The sequence below is a fragment of the Balaenoptera borealis genome (genome assembly GCF_965194805.1).
Source record: "Balaenoptera borealis genome assembly, chromosome: 10".
In the NCBI taxonomy this organism is placed as follows: domain Eukaryota; kingdom Metazoa; phylum Chordata; class Mammalia; order Artiodactyla; family Balaenopteridae; genus Balaenoptera; species Balaenoptera borealis.
The window spans coordinates 85,108,880-85,133,531 of NC_138874.1; the positions used below are offsets into that span (position 1 = coordinate 85,108,880).

Below are 24,652 nucleotides of genomic sequence, written 5' to 3' on the forward strand. Positions count from 1 at the left end.
GATTTTCGGGTCTAACAATGACAATTACAAAATTAAATGAGCCACCAGGCCAATGAGCCTCCTGCCTACTCCTTTTCCTCAGGGGTCCCCAGTCACAGGGGGAGCTCCTGCCAGAAGAGAGGGACCTGGGGAGCAGATGTGTAATTGGGCAGTCTGGCCCAGCAGGCCTAGGTACCAGGTCCTCTGTCTATCAGGTGCCACCCCTCTTCACATCGTTCCTCCCACTTCCTGTCTTTTCTCTCCCCATTTGGCTCAAAGCTGAGCAGGGAAATCTCCCTTTCTCTCTCTCATCCAAGAATCTCTGTAGATTTCTATGGAGACTAATTTTGCCCTTGCTCTCAACTCTGGGCTGCTCTCAACTCTGGGCAATGAATAGCATTCACACCTTCACTCTCACCCTAATCCCATCTGATAGGTTAATACAACAGATAGGAAAGAGCCCAGTTCTCCTCACTTTTCCATCAGAAATGTGAGTTCCTTGGCAGCAGGGACCAAACATTACCTTCTTGTCTTTTCTTTCTTTTTTTTTTTTTAATTTATTAATTAATTTATTTATTTTTGGCTGTGTTGGGTCTTCGTTTCTGTGCGAGGGCTTTCTCTAGTTGCGGCGAGCGGGGGCCACTCTTCATCGCGGTGCGCGGGCCTCTCACTATCGCGGCCTCTCTCGTTGCGGAGCACAGGCTCCAGACGCGCAGGCTCAGTAATTGTGGCTCACGGGCCGAGGTGCTCCGTGGCATGTGGGATCTTCCCAGACCAGGGCTCGAACCCGTGTCCCCTGGATTAGCAGGCAGACTCTCAACCACTGCGCCACCAGGGAAGCCCTTGCCTTTTCTTTTATTCTTTAAAATTCTCTACATGGTTTCTCATCCATTCTATTTAGTAACATAGGGTTTTTGTTGCTTTTATGTAATAATGGCTAACATCAGTTGAGCATTTACTAAACACTATGCACTTTATTTATTTTTTATTTTTTAAAATAAGTTTATTTCTTTATTTATTTTTGGCTGTGTTGGGTCTTCGTTGCTGTGCACAAGCTTTCTTTAGTTGTGGTGAGTGGGGGTACTCTTTGTTGCGGTGCGCGGGATTCTCATTGTCGTGGCTTCTCGCTGTGGAGCACGGGCTCTAGGCGCGCAGGCTTCAGTAGTTGTGGCTTGCGGGCTCTAGAGTTCAGGCTCAGTAGTTGTAGCGCACGGGCTCAGTTGCTCCGCAGCATGTGGGATCTTTCCCAGGCCAGGGCTCGAACCCATGTCCTCTGCATTGGCAGGCAGATTCTTAACCACTGCGCCACCAAGGAAGCCCCACTATGCACTTTACATGGGTTCTCTCATTTAATGCTCATAACCGCCCTATGATATTATTATTTGTATCATTTTACAGATCAGGAAATTGAGGCTCAGAGAGGTTAATAACTTATTCAAGAACACACAGCTAGTAAGAGGCAGTCAGGAGCTAAAGTCATTCCTAATCCAGAGTTTAATCCCTGTGTGACGCTGCTTTCCTAGGATGTTTTGCTAGTGTATCCTTTTTATTGTGTCAAGCCTCTGATGAGTCTATGCTCGGCCTGAGAAGGGCAGGCCCTGCCAAACGCTTTCTGTGCCTCTGGGTTTTAGCAAGAGAAAGTCCTCAAAGCGGGTAACCAGGACCCGTATTTAACCAATAGACACCGAGCCGGAGGGCAGCAATCTGGAGCAAACGCCTGCCTAGCTTGCTTCCTCTAGGGCTCATAATCTCAGCGTTCAATCTGGGCGTGCCTATCAATCCTCCCACAGGCTGCACTCCCCATTGCTCCACCCTGATTTCTGGGAGGAGGAAGGCTCACCCCAAGAGGAAAACAAGGAGGCTGTGCCCCCTTGTGGAATCCAATTCTCCCATTTTATAAAGGGCGAAACTGGTACTCGGAAGGGCGAATCATGCTCAAGGACGCGGATCTGGTTAGTCCCCGCTCACAGTCACTGGGTTTATCTCGCTCAGCATAGTAATTTGCTTCAGCCCCAAAGTGGATAAACACAAATCAGTTCCTTACAAAGAAACACCGAGCTTGAGGTCTGAAACCTCAGAAAAGCGTTGAGAAAGTCCCAGAACTCGGTAGCGGGTCCGCCGAAAGCCTTCCCTTCTTCGACCCCGCCTCTCGGCCTCAGCCCCACCCTTCGACCCCGGCCCTGAGGGTCTCCAGCCCGCACTCCATCGGCCCTCAGGTTCCAGGCCCCGCCCCTCGGAGGCCGCAGCCAATCGGAGAGCCGCGATCCCGTCGCGCGTGCCTCAACCCCGCCGGCAGTGACGTGCCCCACCCCACAGCCGCGGGATTCAAACTCCCGGAAGCGGCTCCCGCGCCGGAGGGTGAGACTGGGCCGAAGCGAGGCGCAGCGCTTCCCCTCAGGTGCCGGCTGGCTGCTGCGGGGGGCGACCGCGGAGGGTGGCGGGGGCGGCCAGGGCCCGCAGCCCCGGGGCCGGGCGAGACCGCGAGGGAGGGGGGGGTCAGTGGGAGATCGCGTTAGCTGGGGTTCAATCTCTGCCCTCCCGGGTGCCCATCGCGTTTCCCTGGCTCTCACTGGTTCCTGGCCCTGGCTGGGTGCCTCACGGCCGTCGCCGATTCGATCCCTCCTTTCAGCCCTGCGGCGGGTATTATCCTCCTCTTTCAGACAAGCGCAGGTAGTTCGAGTGACTTGGCCAAGGTCTTCCGTTAGTACAGCCTTTTGCGGATTAGCAGACACTTTCATGTCTATTCTACAGACATCTTCAAAGTGGGGGTGAGAAAAAAGGTGCCCGTTTTTGCAGTTTTTCTTTGCCTGTCTTCCCACTTGAGATCTTCTGTGAGGGTTTTCGTAAGATTTGCCTCCACTTGCAGACGACGTGGCCTGTAATAGAGGCGTCGTGCCCTTTGCTGGTTATCTTAGTCTTTCACCTTAGAATGGGCAAAACTCCAGGGCTAACCTTGTGATAGATGGTCTCTTCAACTCAGTTTACCCACTAATGGTATTTTCAGGCTCTCTGAGTCCACACAGGATGACCCTTAAGGTCCCTTCCGTAGAAAAACCTTCTCCACCGAGGTGTCTAAGTAGGTCTCCTCTACTGTTACTGGTATCATTTATCATTGTACTTTTCATTTCCTGGATAACATTTATTTTACAACTTGAGAATCTATGTTCGTTTCCTTGTTACTGCCTGCCGCGTCTGCTAGATCGAAAGTTCCGTTATGTAAGGGACATGTCTCTCTTTCATTTCTTTCTTTCTTTTTTCTTTTTTCTGCCAGTGTATACCCAGCGCCTAATACGCTGTCTGGTAAATTAAATTCTCCAATATTTTTTGAATGCATGAATAGTATCATATTCCTCTGGATTCCCTAGTCACATTACCATTATTTTATCTTGGGATCCATAGGTGGAAAATTGCTTTTTAACCTCCCTAATTAAAACTACTTTTATTATATACACAGTAATTTTTGCTATGTATTTTGCTCCTAGAGTTTATATTATACCCTTGCTTCTTAAATGTCATCTAATACTATTAGCAAATATGCTAAACTTCTCCTTACTCCTTATTCTTAATTCCTGTCATTCCTGAATTCTGTGAATATTGTCTCTTTTTCCTATAAATGCCTCATATTGGATTCTTCTCACTTCTGCCCACTGTGCTCTCTCAGCTGACTATTATTATTAAGATAGATCTGAACTAGGCCTAGCTTATAAAACAGAGGACGCACCATTATGTCAGGTAATGACGTTTCAACGTCCAGATATTCAGAATTACATTATTTATCATTAGCTTTTTATTTTTGGGTAAAATTTGTCTTTGGGGCTTCCCTGGTGGCGCAGTGGTTGAGAGTCTGCCTGCCAATGCAGGGGACACGGGTTCGAGCCCTGGTCTGGGAGGATCCCACATGCCGCGGAGCAACTGGGCCCGTGAGCCACAACTACTGAGCCTGCGCGTCTGGAGTCTGTGCTCCGCAACAAGAGAGGCCACGACAGTGAGAGGCCCGCGCACCGCAATGAAGAGTGGCCCCCGCTCGCCGCAACTAGAGAAAGCCCTCGCACAGAATCGAAGACCCAACACAGCCATAAATAAATAAATAAATAAATTTAAAGTAGTGCTCCCATTTAAAAAAAAAAAAAAAAAAATTTGTCTTTGATTGTGATCTGCTTCTTTCAGGCTTCATTTAATGGTTTAATCATTGGTTATCCCTCCATTTTTTTTAAATGAAACTTTTCTATTGAAGTATGACACACATACAGAATCCTGCACAAACACAAGAGTACAAGTTGACATATTGAATACTCGCCATGTATCTATCACCCAGATTTTAGAAATATATAGTGTTACTAGCACGCTAGAAGCCTTCCCCAGTCCCTGTTCCATACCCTACTGGTTTGGCTATATCACTTCTATTTAGATAGAAAAGTTCTTCTGTTTAGCAAATTAGTTATTAGACCTTTTCAAACCAGAGATTTGACCTTGTAAACTCAGACTTATAACTGTATTTTTATTTTTACAGACATTTTCAGAGATGTCTTCCAGAAGTCCCAAAGATTTAATTAAAAGTAAATGGGGACCAAAGCCTAGTAACTCCAAATCAGAAGCTGCATTAGAAAAATTTAGGGGAGAAATTGCAGCCTTAAAAACATCGGTGGATGAAATTGCAAGCGGAAAAGGAAAGCTGACTGATAAAGACAGACACAGACTTTTGGAGGTAAGACCCTTTAAACTGTAGTAAGCTTTGCTGTAGGAGATGAGAAAGTATAATGATATAATGTAGTTTTTATGTTCACTAAATGTAAAAAACAAATCTAATGTCAACTTTGGGATTTAGCTTTTAATGTGAATGTTTAAAAACCCATTTAAAAAAATAAAATAAAATAAAAACCCATTTAATCATGTATATTGGCTGCTTTACAAGTAATCTTTGTCTTCATTTTTTTTTTAAGGTAAAATCATTACAGATATTAGCATTTTGTGTTCTGTTAAACTATATTTCCCTAATTTACAATTTGGTATGATATAGTCTGTAAAGCAGTTAGGAATTTGCTAGAACTGGAAGGATTTAAAATTTAATCGTTAATTTGATTGTAATTTATTTTGCAAAAGTACTTTTATTGTTCATAGATAATAAATGATCTGTACTAAATAATATCATTGGATTCCTTTAAATTTTACTTTATAGGCACGTCATAAAACCAAATGATTTATTATTTTTTAACACATTTATTTATTTTTTTTAATACATAATATGTGTTAACATATTTTAACACATTTTTTTTTTAACGCATATCACCAATCTTAGACATAAAGATTATTTTGTAATCCGGTGAAGGAATCTAATAGCTTTCCTGAGAGATCTCTTTCCAGTTCATTCCACTTCTGACGAGCACTGGCTATCAAAACCCCTTTATGATCAATTGAAATTAAACTTCCTGTAACTTCTACCCGTTTGTTCTAGTTATGGCAACTAAAGCTACACAGAACAAGTCTATTTTTCTTTTTTATCCAATTGACAACTTTTCAGATATCCAAGGAAATCTTGCTTCCTCTTACTTTTCTGTAGACCAACCCCATATTCTTCGGCTTTACTGGCTTTTTCTCCTCCTGGTCACTTTCCTGAACACTCTGTGGTGTGTTCATGTCCCTCTTGAATTATGTACCTAGTATTGCATACAGTGGCAAACACAGGTTGAAACAGTACTATTATTTCCCGTTATCTGGATGATATACTCTATGAAAGCTTAAAATGGAATTCGGTTTTTTGGTTACTGTATCATACTACTGTCTTGTCTTAAGCTTGTAGGCAACTGAAAATTCCCTCATCATTTTCGTACAACTGTCCAACTCAATTTCCCCATCTTTATTTGAACAACTGCTTCTCTTCCCCACCCTCAAATGCAAGTTTTTAGTTTTATGTTGTTTTTCCTTTGTTAGCATGTAAAGCCATTCTGCTAACTTTTTCTATCATCTCTCTATTGATGCGTTCTCTCTTATGCCAGCAGGAGTTCAACAAACATGTCTTCTTTATCTTTCAAATCCTTGAAAATGTTGAACACTCCTTTGAAGGTCACCTTCTAGATTTGACACCAAATCATTTACTAACAAAAAGCAAGTTTATGAATGCACTTTTATCCGGGTAGAACATTTTGTTATTTTTAAATTCTGTTGCTTCAAGTTCATCAGTGAGCATGTATCTCTTTGTGTGACTCACTTTTAGCCTTTAAGATTATTAGAACTGGCATGATGGGGGAATGACTAGCAGATACTCAGGTGAGAGCCAGCTTTTCTTTAGCTTTCTCTAACCACTGCTGACAGAGTTGATCTCTCCTTTCTGTGTCCATGTCCCATTCATTTTCTATATATCTTAACCACAGCACTTACCATGTTGCATTAGTGTATTGGTTTACCTCTCTGATTTCTCCGAGCATAAGACCTTGGCTTCATCTTTTTTTTTTTAACTTTTTATTTTATATTGGAGTATAGCTGATTAACAATGCTGTGATAGTTTCAGGTGCACAGCAAAGCGACTCAGCCATGCATATACATGTATCCATTCTCTCCCAGACTCCCCTCCCAGGCTTCATCTTCTTTTTTGCCCTGGTATCTGGTATAATGCTGACTTGATATATAATAAACACTTCATAAACGCTTGTTGTAATGTACTATTTATTTTTGTGTTTGACCTGGCCTTGTTCTAAGATTCTTCTTGGTTTATATCTAGAAAATTCGAGTCCTTGAAGCTGAGAGAGAGAAGAATGCTTATCGCCTCACAGAGAAGGACAAAGAAATACAGCGACTCAGAGACGAGCTGAAAGCCAAACACAGCACTACTGCATTGCTTGAACAGCTGGAAGAGAAAACAAAGGAAGGTGAAAGGAGGGAACAGCTGTTGAAATCCTTGTCTGAAGAGGCAGATGTATTGAAAAAACAGTTGTCTGCTACAACTGCAAGACTTGCTGAACTTGAAGGCAAAGCTGATACGCTTTGTTTATCACAGGTACTAATTTCTTTAAACCCAGATATTTTTAATCTTTTCTGATACAGTTTGTAATTCTTATGGAGAATGAGTTTGTTAAAACATGCTTGGCAAATGGTGAAACACTATAGTATACTAACAGGTTCCTTTTTTTTTTTATAGCCTGGTACTTCTCCATAAGCAAAAATAGGTAATATGGCTCCCTCCACTCCCCACACCATTGTTTTATGCAAGGGAGTATTCAGAATACAGAATCCGCAGTGTATCTACAACAGCCAGGAAGATTTTGTTGAGTTCTTTTTTCTATAGTTTGTATTGTGAAAACAATAGGCTTCATTTTTTGGTTGTTTTTCTTATTTGAGATACCCAGTTAAAATATCAAGTATGCTTTTTTCCTAACTGTACATGCTTTTTCTCTCTCTCTTTTGTTTTAGCGTCACTAGTGTAGCAAAAAGAGCAAGGATTTGTGGATAGGCAGATCTGAGTTCAGATCTTTGTTCTTCCACTTGCTAGCTCTGTGACTGAACAAATTCCTTAACCTCTCTAGCCTTGGAGACAATGCTAGAATTCACCAGACCCCTCTCCTAAACCTCAATTTCCACATCAGTAAAATCAGGGTAAGAATACTGGAGATTAAATGTTACAGTATATGTAAATAGCCTAGCAGAGTGCCTGGCATGTAGTAAGTGCTAAATAAATGGTTTCTTATGATCAGACCTTTGATTCTTTTGGAAATTTGGACATTTGAATAATACTAATACTACAACTATTAATACCACCTACAGAAGAAAATCTATGGCTTTCAGATACAATATGTCAACAATGTTAAGGGTCTTTCTACTTTATCTCCCGTTTAGAGTACCTATAATTTATGTGTACTCTCATAGATGGGCAATTGAGTGTTTCTACAGATGAGTTCAAAGAGGTTAAGCTTTTCTAGAGAATTTCCGTAGAACTGAAACTCATGAAACATTATAGTCAGATCCTATGTGGTTGACTAAACCTTTACTTAAAGCTCAAGAATTAGTTTCTTTACTTTTGAAGGTGGAAATGTAAATCTTGGAAGAAATGATAATTTAAAAAATGTATTCTTATTATAATTGTGGAATACCCACTACTCATTTCTGTATTAGTCAGCATGTCTAATTGCCTAACAACCGACCTACAAATCTCAGAGTCTTATGTGACAAATGATTACTTTTCCCTCATGTCACAGCCTAGGGCAGGTTGGAGTGGAGGAGGCTTTGCTCCACATAGTCATTCAGAGATCCACGTTCCTTCCTTCTAGTGGCTCCCCCATCCCTCAGGGTGCAGTCCTCCACCAGATCCGCTATACACAGCTGTGGGCTAGAGAGCATGTGGAGAATTGCGGAGCGTGAGAGGTCTAGGCCTGGGAATGGCATATCTCACTTTTGCTCACATTCCATTGGACAGAATTCAGTCTCATGACCTCACTAACCACAGGGAAGTCTGGGAAATGTAGTCCACAATGTGCCCAGGGAGAAAGGAAAGGGATTTGATGAACTATCTCTGTCATAGTTTCTACCTAAAGGACTAAATTGAGAGGGAGAAAGGGCTACATACTAGGGTGGCTAGAGCATCTTTGGAGAAAAAAATGTTTTGAGCTTCTTTGCCATCCTTCACATACATCTCTTTCCTTATAGCTGTTAAAAGACTGAAATATAGCTTTTTATGAGTTTTGTTGACTAGCCTGGGTACCTTACCACCTACTTCCCCTCTTTTTTTTCCTCTATGAGAAAATGAAGAAAAAAGAGGGGACAAATTATGTTTTGAGTTCTATATGAATGAATACTAATTAATACTATTGCTAATACAAATATAATTCTAGAAAACAACTTTCGTCTTTTATTTGCCAATTTAATATTTTCCAGATTTCATTTAAATAGCCCAGCTGTTTTGTCTCCTTCTGGTGAAAATCAGTGGGCTGTTCATATGCATTGAGGGCTATTCTGGCGATCCTGGGGTCCAGGTGACCTCAGAGGTCAAATTAGATATGAAATCTCAGGGTTTCCAATCTGCTTAGAAAGCTTCCAGGACATCTTAATTCTGCTCTGCTACCCATCACCTGGCATATACCAGATCTGGATTTTGGGATGCCCTTGTGAAGTATACTGTATTATTATGAAACTAAATATAATGAGGAAACTTCTGTTGTTAAATTTATGATGTTAACTAATATTGATTTACTTGTAGACTGTGGCTGCAAGTTGCTTCAGTTCATCATTGAGTAATCATGAAATGGAAATACAGCTGAAAGATGTAAGTTCATTTTTCTTTTATTAAGTTATGGCTAAAGAGGACTACTTCATTTATTATTAAATTTCATGCAAATTGACAGCAGTAATGCTGTGGCTTGAAAAAAATCTTTTGAGGAGATGGAGAAATGAATGGTTTGAGATCAGCTCTCTAGGTTACTACCTTTAAGTCTCTTTCCAGGCATTCAAGAAGGCCAGTTCCTCTAAGTATGGACTCTAGGATAGAAAGCCCTAGAAATCACCATTTCTACCAAATACCTCAACAGTATCCCTTCTTCACCTAAATCTAATTTGCTCAACTATTTGATTTTTATAATGTAATTTAACTTGTAGTTTTTTTTTTCTTTTTGTTTATCCACGCAAGATGTACTCCTTAGTTTGAAATTATTCCCTTGGAACCAGGGTTTGCTTTCATAGTTTGAAAAGGAAACACATTCTTTGTGTATTCAATGTTTCTTTTTTCTAGAATTTGATATGAGGTTATTTTAGATATATGGTAAAGCTGTATTACTTCAAACTTATGTCTTAAATGGATTGGTGAGTTTCATTGGAAATTAAATAAATTGGGGACACAAGACTACTATTCACATTGTACTTTTTCAAGTTTTAAGATTAGATGTGCAAAGTATGAAATTCTTGATTTAATTATTGGGTCAGTAGGTAGATATTGTGATTCCAGAAATATTACTGGCATGTCTACCCTGATCTAGGTATGCTCTCAAGATTCCTGTTTTGTCTTATCTAGCAGGTGTACCTTGAGGTCTATTTGATCTTCAAAAGAAGAATTTAAATCTGTTGAGTGTCTGTATAACTGGGTACCACATACCCTCATCAAAGTAATTTACCTAGAGGTAACAAAAATACAGAAGAAACATAATTCTTAAAAAACTATCAAAATAAGTTTTTTGTATGTCATATACTATCTCCAGCATCTACAAAATTGGAAAGAATGACTAAATGGAATCTTGCGGAGTTTCTTGAATTTCACTAGTGTCTCTTTTAGCAAAGTACCTGAAAATAGATGCTGTTTTCTTAAACACCGGTAATTTTTAGGCTTCTCAGTGCTAACTGCTTCAAAGAGCAGCTGAAGTTATTTTTATGTAATGAGGATTGGTCTGGGGTAGAACCTGAAATTCTCCATTTCCAGTAAGCTCCAGGTGCTGCTGCTACTGTTAGTGGTCTGAAGACCACCCTTTAAGAACCATTAAATTACATTTGGGGAGCAAGAGGTGGTTTAGCTCTGGTTATCCCTTTGGAGTCTCAGCAGATCTTTTCGACCAGGAGGAGAATTATAGTTGGAGGACTTAGCAGTAGGGAAAGAGAAATGTCACTCCTCAGAGTCTGCACTGTCACAGTATTTGGCTTTGGGGAGCTCAGCAATTCTAATCCTACACCCTCTGCAAAGCTCCCACAAAACTTCCTGTAGAAGTTTACCCACCTATTTTAAGAATCAGTATTTGTTATGCTAAAATAATCTTAAGGCCGAGCTGTATCATTCCTCAGCTACCATTTAGGTCTCGCTGATATTTTGAAATAATTACACGGAGTTAATGCTGTAAACATTCTCCAGTGTCAGTAACTTTGAAACCGAATAGCTAAAAGTCAGTTTTAATAGGCATTTCTTGCTCTTGATTTTAAAAATCTGATTTTTAGGGAATTCCCTGGTGGTCCAGTGGTTAGGACTGTCAGCTTCCACTGCAGGGGGAACAGGTTCAGTCCCTGGTCGGAGAGCTAAGATCCCAAAAGCTGTGCAGTGAGGCCAAAAAAAAAAGGAAAATCGGATTTTTAAATGTAGAATTATGGAAGATAAATAATAATTATTTTATTTTTTATTTGGAAAAAATTCAAATTTACAGAAAAGTTACAAGAATGGAAAATGGTACATAGAAGCCCACATACTCTTTACCAAAATTGAACTATTGTTAACATTTTACCCCATTTTATACTCTTTCTCTTTCAGTCCCCACCCCCATCCACACACACACACAGATATAATTTTTTTTTTTAATTTTATTTATTTTGGCTGCATTGGATCCTCGTTGCTACGCGTGGGCTTTTCTCTAGTTGCGGAGAGCGGGGGCTACTCTTTGTTGTGGTGCACGGGTTTCTCATTGTGGTGGCTTCTCTTGCTGTGGAGCACAGGCTCTAGGTGTGTGGGCTTCAGTAGTTGTGGCACGCGGGCTCAGTAGTTGTGGCTCGAGGGCTCTAGAGCGCAGGCTCAGTAGTTGTGGCACATGGGCTTAGTTGCTCCACGGCATGTGGAATCTTCCCGGACCAGGGCTCGAACCCGTGTCCCCTGCATTGGCAGGCGGATTCTTAACCACTGCGCCGCCAGGGAAGTCCAGTATTTTTTTCTGAACCATAAAATAGTTGCATATATCTACAGCCCTTTAAGCCTATATACTTCAATGTATATTCCTAAGGATGAGGATACTCTTTTTTTTTTTTTTTTTTTGAGGATACTCTCTTACATGACTACAGTACAGATAGCAACTTTAATAAATTTAACATGGACACAATACTTGTGTGTAATCTACCATCCATATTCCGGTTTTGTCAATTGATGTACATTTTTTCTTCCTCCAATATAGGCTAACGTTTCAATCTACATTAGAGTTTTTGCCCAAGGAATATTTAATGGATCCCTGCCAAAGCAGGAGGAAGAGCTTTAGTAGCATTCCATACGGCTTCACTTTTGCCCACTCCTGTTCTGTATTTTTACTGATAACTTGGATGGAAATGGTAAATGCATGTCTAACAGATGTGTAGATGACACAAAGCTGGAAGAGATAACTAATGCGAGGAGGACTCTAAGGATACAAAACTCATAATGTCAGCATTCACTGGTAGCTATCAAATCCATTTATTATTGATTCTATAAAGAAATGAAAGAGTAGATGCAAAGAGTCAGTGAGGTCAGGAGTAAAGAAGTGTTTACTACTTTATTGAAGTAACATCGCCATCACGTGGCCTTTTAGAATATTGTCTCTCTTGTGCTCGCTTTGGCAGCACATATACTAAAATTGGAACGATACAGAGAAGATTAGCACAGCCCCTGTGCAAGGATGACATGCAAATTCGTGAAGCAGTCCATATTTAAAAAGAAAAAGAATATTGTCTCTCATATCTTAAACCAATATAGTTTTGCTTCTCCTACTTAAGTAATGTATCGACAGATTCATTTAAAATAAGAAAATTTTCATGACCGTCCAACATTGACTTAAATTATTTATATTAAAATATTGCTTAAATACGGACATATTTTAAATTCGGTATAAAGTTAGGTATCTTTAGCATCTAACAATGATTTATAAGTATTAGGATATATGCGTGCTTTTTGAGTCGTACAATGCTACATCTCTTATCAATTAAATTTGAGTGTGTAAAACAGAGTGGCTATACAGCATCTCCGCTTGATAAATGAACTCTTCAGCCATATGAGGAAAACTAATGTTATAACTGCCTGACACGTGCAGAGAGAAGAGTGGCTGGGGGGAGGGCCCTGGACTAAGTCATTGATTCCAGAGGCTGCCTCTGTCTTCCTGATCCATTTCCTAGTTTTATAGAAAACAGACATTGAAAATCCTTTAAGTCCCATACCTGGAAGCTTTGCTCATGAGTTTCTAGGATACTTGTGGAAGCAGCCTAGCAAAGGTTGGAGGAACTCTCTAGACTTAGAGTTTCCCTATATAGAGATCTTTTTGGACATAGAGCTCAACTGCCTGTATCTTTTTAAAATTTTTATTATTTATTTATTTATTTACTTACTTATGGCTGCGTTGGGTCTTCATTGCTGCACGCGGGCTTTCTCTAGTTGTGGTGAGTGGGGGCTACTCTTCGTTGCGGTGGCTTCTCTTGTTGCGGAGCGTGGGTTCTAGGTCTGTGGGCTTCAGTAGTTGTGGCTCGTGGGCTCTAGAGCGCAGGCTCAGTAGTTGTGGCGCACGGGCTTAGCTGCTCTGCGGCATGTGGGATCTTCCTGGTCCAGGGCTCGAACCCGTGTCCCCTGCATTGGCAGGTGGATTTTTTTTTTTTAATATGTGATTACTTCTTGGGGTGTAATCTTTTTTTTTTTTTAATTTTATTTATTTTTTGGCTGTGTTGGGTCTTCGTTGCTACGCGCGGGCTCTCTCTAGTTATGGCGAGCGGGGACTACTCTTTGTTGCGGTGTGTGGGCTTCTCATTGTGGTGCCTTCTCTTTGTTGCAGAGCACGGGCTCTAGGTGCACAGGCCTCTGTAGTTGTGGCTCGCGGACTCTAGAGTGCAGGCTCAGTAGTTGTGACACATAGTTGCTCTGCGGCATGTGGGATCTTCCCAGACCAGGGATTGAACCTGCATCCCCTGCATTGGCAGACGGATTCTTAGCCACTGCACCACCATGGAAGTCCCTGCCTGTATCTTTTTTTTTTTAAACGTTTCTTTAATTAATTTATTTATTTATATTTATTTATTTATTTATGGCTGTGTTGGGTCTTCGTTTCTGTGCGAGGGCTTTCTCCAGTTGCGGCGAGCGGGGGCCACTCTTCATCGCGGTGCGCGGGCCTCTCTCTGTCGCAGCCTCTCTTGTTGCGGAGCACAGGCTCCAGATGCGCAGGCTCAGTAGTTGTGGCTCACGGGCTTAGTTGCTCCGTGGCATGTGGGATCTTCCCAGACCAGGGCTCGAACCCGTGTCCCCTGCATTGGCAGGCAGATTCTCAACCACTGCGCCACCAGGGAAGCCCCCCTGCCTGTATCTTTAAAGGATGAAAATTCCTACCTGAAAGAAGATGCCCTGATATGCAACCAAAAACTTCCAGTATGTACTTACCACTTATCCCATCTCACACTTCTAGAGTGAGATTGTGGGGCGGGGGGCAGGAGCCCCACCTTTTACAGTGTACCTACAACAAATGCAGGATGATTCATAAAGAATTGAACACTTCTGAAAATGTATTCCAGTATGTATATGTTACTTCAGTAGAGTTACACCATGCAACTTTTTTGTTAAGAACTTTGTGTTTTTGCCATCTCTTTCTGGCAGCCCTGAAGGTTAAGAAGTTACACATCCTGGCTGCCACATTTTCATTATTGATAATAGTAAATTCTAACAGGTCTGGGATGAATTATGACATAAAGGATACATATTATACACTTGTAAGATTATAGAAATAGTTGTGACAGTTCCATTACGCATTACTTAGTTAATGAGTAATCGATTTTTGAAAATGTTTTATTCTTTTTGAATCACTCTAAATGTATTGTTCTACTGTGCGTAAGGAACTGCTAGATTCTTTCCTGCCCTCTCCTCTTCCCTGAACACTCACAAACTCTGGTTTGGGCCTACAAGGCTTGCTTGTTCTTGCAGCCATTGTTTCCCCACCCCATGTTGTCAACATCGTTCACAAACATTTATCAGGCAGCCACTGGTTACGGAAACAGTGAACACAAACAAGGAACTGTGAAAGAAAATATCTAAACAAGCCTGTGCTCAGCTGTCCAGAGGGCTCAGGATGTAGTTAAGATAAGTATCATCAGGAGACAATCAAGGTCATGAGTATAAGATGCCGAATAGATTGAGTGGACATGAAAATCACTATTGGCTTAGGAAGGAGAGGAAGCTTAATGAGGACAGTTATGGTGAGAAGCCTTGAAAGACAAGCCTGGATTCATCAGAACTTGATGAAAATGTGGTATTTAAGTGGGCAGGTAACAGGAAGGGGTTCTAGGGCACTCTGCACAGAGGGAAGAGGCACAGAGTGTGTGCACAGTTGTGTAGACAACAAGGCAGCAGTGGAGGAGAGGAAAGGCCAGGCTGCGACCTGAAGAGATGGGAGGCGGCAGATGGTGGACAATTTTAATGTCAGCCTAAGGGAACATAGCTACAGTTCAGCAAGTGGTGTCCTGAAGCTTTAAAATATTCTCAGTTATTTAATATAAGTAGAAAAATTTAGCACTTTGGGGGACCAAGGAAGAGGTTGAACTGAACTTATTAGCAGTAACTATTTTAATTCAAAATACTGAGTTATCGTTGTATTAACTGACTTAAAGCTTTTGGTCCTGGCCTGCATCTTCTCTCACTCTTCTCAATGGGGAAATCACCCTCCAACTGAGGATTTCTAAATCCCCAAATGATCAGGGTTTACCAAGACCCAGCAGTGAATCATTGCTCCAGCAGGTATTCCTGTGGGGACAGACAGGTGATAGCATGGGCAGCAGGGACAGAGGGCTCAGTACCAGTGAGCTTGGCCATTGCGAAGGGGTGTTAGCGTCACTGTGTGCGCCTCCTCCTGGGGCCCTTCACCCATAACATTTTATGCATGTGACATCAGGTTTAGCCGTGCATGCTCTCTTTACACAAATAGTAATTGAGACTTATTTCCCCAGCCTCCCGGTAACATAGAACGAAAGGGGGGCGGTCCCATCCTCTTGGACTGAAGACCTAGATTGGAAAGGAGAGAGGAGTTATAATCTCATTGCATGTTGGTGCTACAGTATAAGAATTTCAAGACTTTTTTCCCTCTAGTACCCACAGGTGAATTGCCTTCTTTGCTAGCTTTCAACCTGAATCTACGTCCTGCTTTCAATAACAACAATGAAAGCTGTTACTGGCAAAACAGGAGGTATGGATGAGGGGGAGGAGGTCTGTACAGTTGCTGGGGATGCCCCACAGGCTCCTTTGGCTTTGCCTTTGACTGAATTTGCAAGGATCCAGTGGTTAAGAGAAGTGAGAGTTAGAATCAGAAGATATATGAATTTGTCCTAGTTAACAATCAAAATATCAATAGAATTTTTCATTAAGAAATTTCATAAATCTATACACCTCTGTCCATATCTTCTACCTTGTTGTATCCACTGAAGTAAATGTAGCTTCTTTTTTTTTTTAAATATGAAACTTCATTCAATTTTTTTTTATGTATTTATTTATTTATTTATTTTGGCTGTGTTGGGTCTTCGTTGCTGCGCATGGACTTTCTCTAGTTGCGGTGAGTGGGGGCTACTCTTCGTTGCGGTGCGAGGGCTTCTCATTGCAGTGACTTCTTTTGTTGCGGAACACGGGCTCTAGGTGTGCGGGCTTCAGTAGTTGTGGCATGTGGGCTCAGTAGTTGTGGCTCGCAGGCTCTAGAGCTCAGGCTCAGTAGTTGTGGCACATGGGCTTAGTTGCCCCACGGCGTGTGGGATCTTCCCGAACCAGGGCTCAAACCCATGTCCTCTGCATTGGCAGGCGGATTCTTAACCACTGCGCCACCAGGGAAGCCCTTAATGTAGCTTCTTATGTGAATATTTTGCTAATGTCTTGCCACAGATCAGATGGTATGATCCACAGAAAATGTAGATGTGATTTTACAAAATTTTCCAGCTTGTGCTAGGTGGCTGGTAAGGCATCATCTAGTTTCTTGTAGGAAAGATGTAACTGAAATGAAAAAATAATATTAGCAGTAACAGTAAAGTGAAGCACTTTCCCTCTTACCAGCTAACTTAAACAGACACTGCTTATTTTATTTTATTAATATTATCCCATCATTCCAATAATTTCTTGACTATACATTGTATGCAAAAGCTGGGAATCCTCTTGGAAAAGCATGGTCTGCCACTTCAAGGAACTTACTATCTATTTGAGAGAAACAGCAAACAGAAAAAAGCTGAAGATGGTTGATAAAATAATTTTTAAAAATATGTAGATATATGTATATATAACAGCTGAGTTCATAAGCCCCTATACAAACCAGATGACTGGTCCCAATTTGGGATTTTTGAGTTCTAAAAGATGTAAAAGATGAAAATTGGTGATAAAGAGAGAGGATGGTATTTAAGTTTGAAATGGAGTTAGCAGTGCAAATGGTGTATTGGGGAGCGACATCTGTGAAAGGAAAAGGAAGGCAGCAGGACTGGGCAGGGGCACCGTCAGGCCAGCATGCAAACCTGACAGAGCCTCTGTCCACCCCGTGGAGAGCTCCCAGGCAGAGCCCTATGTTGGGTGGAAACAGCTCTTTCTTAAAAGAGTATCTGAGCAGTGCATTTCCACCTCTACCACAAAGACATTCTGTTTACAGAGAATGACATGGACACAGACACAAAGCAAATTGTGTATAGGAAACAGCAGACAAATGAACTTAACCCCATGTAGACGTGACTTTGCCATGTTATTAGGTATTCTGAAGGTGTGTGGCCTTAGAATGTGTCTCTGTGTCAGGAGCTTTACAGTGGTTGCCTAGAATCATTCCGTGATATGAGCTGTAGAGTTTTTGTGTGCTGGAAAAGACTGCATCCCTTGGGCTCCCTTGTCCATTTTAAGAGTTTGGGTTTTTATTATTGATTTGCTTTCATTTTCACTTTGAGGCTCTGGAGAAAAATCAGCAATGGCTTGTGTATGATCAGCAGCGAGAGGTCTACGTAAAAGGACTTTTAGCGAAGATCTTTGAGCTGGAACAGAAATTGGAAACAGATGTTCATGCACTCCCACAGGAGACAAAAAAGACTGAATCAGAAGGTACTGGTATGAAAATGTTCTTTAGGGTTGGCCTGGCTGACATTTTTCAAAAGAAGAGATTCATCAAATTTAGATTCTTATAGACATGTGTTATAAAGTAAAGTAAGAGCAGGTCTGCTAGCCCTGAAGTAAGAAATACCATTTTAGCCAGTCTGTTTCATTTCCCATTGTTTTCTGGTACCAAAGGGCATAAGTCACAGGGTAAAGGGATCTTGCAGCCCTGAAGGCACATTAAGTTTTCTCCACCTTGCATATCCTTCCCCTCCTTCAAAGTCCTTCTCCAACTTTATTTCCCCCAGTGCTGACCTTATCTTTCTACTCAGCTTCCCTTTAGCAGTTATTCATATCAATCCCAAGAGAAAGATTACATCTTTATACATTATTCTTCAATCATTTGAATCTCACCCTAGAACTGAGGTGAAGTTTCTTCTGAGTGATGCTGTCTTTTTTGCCAAGTGGTTTGCAGCTTCTCTGACACTTACCTCCATATCTATAAATAATGAGTTAATGGCCCTATTTGTTGATTTGTTTTCTTTAGACATTCGTGACTTTCCCTCCCTCAGAATAATTATATTACTGTTTCTAGTTCTTCTATTTATTCATTTTGTGCCTTCAAGTAGTATACCTGAACTTCTGTTTCTTGTTCTGTCAAATATCAGCCATGTTCCCTATCTCTTGACTCTTCGTTTTTGAAGGTGAGGAAATAAATGTGATCTTGTTTATAGAAACATATTTACATTTATTTCTTCAGGAAAATTCTCTCTTTTATAAAGTGAGTTGTGCCCTGATGTGTTTGTCATAGGTTATCTTCAGGAAGAAAAGCAAAAATATTACAACCATCTCTTGGCAAATGCAAAAAACGATCTTGATGTGGAACGACAAACAATAACTCAGTTGAATTTTGAACTTAGTGAATTTCGAAGAAAATATGAAGAAACCCAAAAAGAAGTGCAAGATTTAAATCAGCTGTTGTGTTCACAAAGAAAGGCAGATGTACAACATCTGGAAGATGATAGGCATAAAACAGAGAAAATACAAAGGCTCAAGGAAGAGAATGATCTTGCCAGGGAAAAACTTGAAGAAGAGAAGAAGAGATCTGAAGAGCTCTTATCTCAGGTGAGTCTAACCAGCAAGGTTTTCCATGGTTTATAATTCAGAATTTTCATGGTACTTACTAAGTGTCAGGGACTATTTTAACTACTTGGGAACCAGCGAGGAGCAATGCAAGTTCCTGCCCCCTCCTAGGAGTTCATACTTAGAAGGGAGACAGACCATAAACAAGTACCTAAATAAACAAGTAAACTAAAGAAAATAAAACAGGGTAATATGACCAAGAGAAATTGGGGGCCAGCGGAAGCATCACTGAGGAGATGGTATTTGGACAATGCTGATGGTGAGAAGGAACCGGCGAGGTGGGTGACTGTGGGAATTCCCTCCTAGTGGGAGGAAATCACAGACACAAAAGCTGAGTGAGGAGGAGTTAGGTATGTGTGAGAAGCTGAAAGAGGGGAAGTTAAGGGGGGATCAAGGCTGATTCCTAGGCTGGCACTGAGATTGTGATGACACTGGCTCAAGTTAATTACCAGACGCCCTCCACGTTCTCACTATGCTCACAGCCGGATCCAGGATGTCCGTCTCAGTAATGTTGGCATTACTGAGGATTATTAGAATTGAATACTACTTCAACAGAAACTCATTAATTTAAATTTTGCCTGGCAGCATGAAATAATGGAAAAGACATAATTTGAGGTCCATACCAGGTCTCTAATTGTGTGGCCTGAGGAAAATCAGCTAACTTCTCTGACTTGCAGGTTATTTGTGTCAAATTAATAATAGTAAATATAACAACCTTTTCTCGCCTCATAGGACTTTTATGAAGGTCAACTGAGAGAATGTAAAAGCGCTTTGTAAATTAAAGGGCTAGGTAAATGTTAGTTATTGCTACTATTAGAATAGTAATTTTGGGGACTTCCATGGTGGCACAGTGGTTAAGAATCCGCCTGCCAATGCAGGGGACACGGGTTCAAGCCCTGGTCTGGGAAGATCCCACATGCCGTGGAGCAACTGAACTTGTGAGCCACAACTACTGAGCCTGCGCTCTAGAGCCCACGAGCCACAACTACTGAAGCCCGCTCGCCTAGAGCCTGTGCTCTGCAACAAGAGAAACCACTGCAATGAGAAACCCGCGCACCGCAGTGAAGAAAAGCCCCCGCTCACCGCAATTAGAAAAAGCCCAAGTGCAGCAATGAAGACCCAACGCAGTCAAAAATTAAATAAATTAATTTAAGAAAAAAAAGAATAGTAATTTTTAAAATCCTCCAAAAGTTGAGAGAGAGGGAAAAAAATAGTCTGTAACATTTGCCTTCTTAGTCTTTACCACCCTTACTTCTGCCTGCAGGTGCAAGCAGTGCTATTTATGAAAGATTATGCAGAAGTGACTGAGAATTTTGCTTCTACTCTGGCCGAGGTGGCCAGGCTCTGCCAGCTTTGTTATCCTACTCAGAAATATTAGTGGATGTCAGAACCTGAAGGAAAGTGGGTGTGTCCACTGCGGTTTAGTGTTTTTTATCAACATTCAGTCTGTGCCTCAGGGAACTCTTGGCCTGGGCGGTACTGCTCAGCTGCTTATATAGATAGGCTGCTCAACCACAGCTGGAAGGACTCGCCCAGAAGAGCAGGTGTTGCCCTGGTTAGAAATGTGAGCCTGTTATGCATCCCAGGTCAAGGTCAAACCATAAAATGTCAATGTGACAGTGTTGGTTCTATTTACATCCTACAGGTCCAGTTTCTTTACACGACTCTGTTGAAGCAGCAAGAGGAGCAGACAAGGGTAGCTCTGTTGGAACAACAGGTATTCATTGGGGTTGCTTCTAAATTCCATTTAACCCTTTAGAAAATGGAATTTTTCCTCATGTTTACACTATTCTGTGAAGAAACATTTGAAAGTCATAGAAAATGTTTCTTAAAAACTTTAACAAAATATTTAAAGTGACTATCTGTGCCAGCCATATGTTCCCGTTACTATCTTTAGGCTAAACCAGATTCTCTAAGGTGACATGGCAATTTTCTTGACAGGTAGATGTTTGTCCTCGCAAATTTTATTCTTCCCTAAATGGCTGCTAGTCTGACTGGATGTCCCTAATAGGGCTGCTTGATAACTTCAAGTGGAACTCAAAGAGACACCAGTTATTCTCAGAAGAGACACCAGAGATTTTTAGTATATTCCAAACCAGGGAACAGCCATCTCTTTCCCTTCCCCACAAAAAGGAGGATGGGGAGGACGAATTCTAACCAGCAACTTCTTAAGCTGCTCCTCACTCACTTATACCTCAAGCTTTGGTTTTGCTCCTTGGACAAAGCTTTTTCATTTATCAACATCTCACTGTGCTCAGAGGAATTCTTGCTCTAATGGTACAATACATGTTTGCTTCTTGTGCTAATAAAAAAAAAAAATGCAAGCATCCAGTCAAGAAAACTAGACAGTATATGCTAGCTGTCATTATCTTGTCTTGGGCATTTTTTCTAGATGCAGGCATGTACTTTAGACTTTGAAAATGAAAAACTTGACCGTCAAAATATGCAGCATCAATTGCATGTAATTCTTAAGGAGCTCCGAAAAGCAAGAAATCAAATAACACAGTTGGAATCCTTGGTGAGTTCGGAATGGTTAAACTAAAACTTATTTTCATCTTTCTCTTTCTGCCATCTTTCTATTTATGTGTAAAACCATTTCCTGAAGTAGGAGGATACAGCTTAAAGAATGGCTGTTTCTCAAATCAATCAAATCAAATCCCCTGTCTCTTCTGAAGCAACTGCCCTTTGAGCATCAGTTCAGCGGACTAGACAGAGGGACATCATGGGCCTCTTGGTAATGATAACATTACCGGTGCCTGGGATCATTCCTCACCCACCCTGGGCTCTGTGATTCTAAAGGCACTAAACAGTGCCTGGCCTGGGGGATACAGGGGGCAAGGCAGGGCAGTTGTACATCCTGAATTGAAATTATTCTTTTCTATTTAAAAAGAAAGAAAGAAAAAAATGCTGGTTTTAGGGCTAATGGACTATTACTGTTAATACTCTCTTCTAGGCATATTGAGTTGAGTACTTTCTGTGGGTTACCCTGAACACATAATCTTTTTAAACATTAACCTTTTAAATAACATGCTTCTATGAGGAAATGGTTTTTGATTTACCTATTTTCATCCTATTAATAAGCTTTGGACCAAATCTGTTAGGGTCTGTGTGTGTTATGTCCCATTAGCACACATTTCATATATCATCCTAGTACTGCAGAATATTTGCAGATGGTGAAATGTTACAAACAGAATTCCTCAGTTTTCAAAAGAGAAAAAAGCAGTTGTTAAAATCATTTGTAATTTCTTTATGAAGAAAAGACAGAAAATAAATTTTTGGCTCTATTTATGTCATTGATATTGACCATTTATAATATTTGAAATTGAAATTTATAATTCATTCCTGTTGATGACTGTTTTTCAAAGTATAGGAAGCCAAAGGGTATGCAAAAGAATCCATAATTTTCCTGTATTTTTCTTTGTGTTCCTACCATCCACCATCTTCATATTATGTTGTGAAGTGCTCATTTTTAAGCTTTACTGACTATTCTAAATTCCTCAGGGAAAAAATCAGGAAATAGGGAAGTCACAAAGGAATTATACAACATCTTAGTCATTTCTGTGTATAACCTGTTTGACCTGCTAAAATTCTTTGCTGCTCTTAATTCCATGTAGTTCTTTATTACTGAAGTTACCCCTCCTTTACAAACCTAGCAAACTTTGTCAGCACTGCCCACCCGCCCACCTTTACATTTGGCTCTAAGCATTTTAATAAAACCTATCTATGTAAACACCCAACCCTAGTACTTCCTGGGTAATTTGGGTGATTTATAACCGCCTTGTATGTTACCACCATAATACGGGTGACCAGAGATTCAGAAGAAAATCTGTCTACAGGGCTGAAGCGACTGGAGTACCTATGGAGCAGTTACAACTGCTGGATGGTAGTCCATCTATACAAACCATGTTCGTTTGACATTTATTTTTCAGAAGCAGCTTCGAGAGTTTGCCTTCACAGAGCCATTAGTCACTTGCCAAGGAGAGACTGAAAACAGAGGAAAAGTTGCCTCACCAAAAAGTCCTACTGCTGCACTAAATGAAAGCCTGGTGGAATGTCCCAAGTGCAATATCCAGTATCCAGCCACCGAACATCGAGATCTACTCGCCCATGTTGAATACTGTTCTGAGTAACAGTATAATTATTCTTTGTTTTTGTGTCAAAAGATTCAGTACTGTATTTTATTACATTAGCTTATGGACATTTTGAATTACTTATTTCACCTCAGATCAGAAAGTGGCTATATACCTTTGAGACTCTGGCATAGGAGTGAATCATTGTATTATTATTATTTTTTGCCTGATTTGCATTTCCTTGGCAGTGATACCTCCCTGCAGTGGTTCATCTTGAGGCTTTAGTGACAGAATGTGGAGAGCATTGAATGCTGAGATGACTAACATTTTGCACTGTTGAAGTACTTGATGGAGAAAAGATAGTTCAGGTTATTGCTTGTGGGTCAAATTTGTTACACCAACAAGCAACTATTTTATGTTTTGTGGATTTTTAAAAATCAAAGGTAATTAACCAGGGATCTTATTGTGTTAGTATTTTTTAATCCAAGCACTTATTAAGCCTACAGTTCTGATTTTGATGTCCATTGTGAAAAGATGGTGATACTTTTTTCATTTTTTTTTTTCCTTTCTATGATAGAGCGGTTATTAGAAAAGTTGGGGATTTTCCTGATCTTTATTGCTGCTGACTGTTGAAACTGTAAACCTACCTGTGTTCTAAGCACAAAGCAGATTCTGTTTAAGGAATACTCCTTAGTAGCCACACACAATGTTTTCTGTAATGTTAACTGGCTATAACTTTAACTTGAATTTCATTAGCACATGTTGGTTAGCTAAAATTGTTAAAATGAATTTTGACAAAACCACCTAGCCCTCTCTTTTGATTTGCACGTGTTTTATTTATTTATTTTTGGCGCTCTCAAAAGCTGGGCGATGTAATGAGCAGATATTTGCTTATCTGAATATATATTTTTATACATGCGTGTGTAAACCAAGAAATTTTTTATTTCTTCAGGTTTTCTAAAATGCTTAACACTGGGCTACTGTTAGTAATGTAGAGGAGAAAAGAATAAAATTATATAATAAGTTTTGCTCTGAGGAGTGTATATGTATATAGACAGGTATTGTAAGATTTCTGCCCTGAGAGGGGTGCCAGAGAGTTACAGATAAACATACAGTGTAAGATGATAAGGTGGTTCAGGATACCTTGGAACCAAAAACTGCATGAAGCTCAGAAAGTTTAAGCAAAATGCCCATAATCATAAAAAAAAGACATCCTTGGATTTCAGACTCCAGGTCGACTCCAAAGCCCGTCTTCTCTCCACCAGAAAACCCTTATGAATTCTCCAAACTCAGTATCCTGAAGTGATATAACTGGAGTAATGGGATGTTTCTTGAGTTACAGAAATGGCAGAACACACCTGGTCTCTTTCATCCCTCTGGTCTGGGAAGTTCTGCCTTGTCAAACCCCTCCACCTGTTCCATGGATCCCTGCTGTGCCAATTCGGCAACATCTTTAAGTTCATTCTCCAAACGTTTATTAAATGCCAACCACACGCAAGGCTCTGGGCTAGGTGTTAGTGATACAGTAATAGTAAAATGCAGCTCCATCTTCACAATCTGGTAGAAGGGACCAACAGCTAAACACGTAAGTATAATATGTTGTAGGAAGTGCTATAATCAAGGTATATGTTGAGTAGAGGAATTGATTTATTTAAACCCTGCTTTAGTCTAATAAAGATTGGAGGTCTGACTCTTCAAAGATATGTCTTATACTAAGATAAAATTTAAAAGAAGTAGGAAAAAGCAATAGTAAAACAAG

The 24,652-nt window shown here is 40.6% G+C and overlaps 1 protein-coding gene across 2 annotated transcripts; it reads left to right on the plus strand.

The window, feature by feature from the left end:
* The first annotated feature begins 2,252 nt into the window (after nt 1-2,252).
* On the plus strand, nt 2,253-23,921 carry CEP55 (centrosomal protein 55). 2 transcript variants are annotated; one of them, XM_082408721.1, is made up of 9 exons: nt 2,253-2,377; nt 4,490-4,684; nt 6,695-6,970; nt 9,164-9,229; nt 17,539-17,689; nt 18,492-18,805; nt 20,469-20,540; nt 21,216-21,341; nt 22,753-23,921. In XM_082408721.1, exons 2-9 carry the CDS (start codon nt 4,502-4,504, stop codon nt 22,951-22,953), a joined length of 1,389 nt encoding a protein of 462 aa, XP_082264847.1. In that variant the 5' UTR covers nt 2,253-2,377; nt 4,490-4,501; the 3' UTR covers nt 22,954-23,921. The 2 variants fall into 2 exon arrangements, with proteins under 2 accessions (XP_082264847.1, XP_082264848.1); XM_082408722.1 differs by lacking the exon at nt 2,253-2,377 and adding an exon at nt 2,484-2,649.
* Nucleotides 23,922-24,652: the final 731 nt, after the last annotated feature.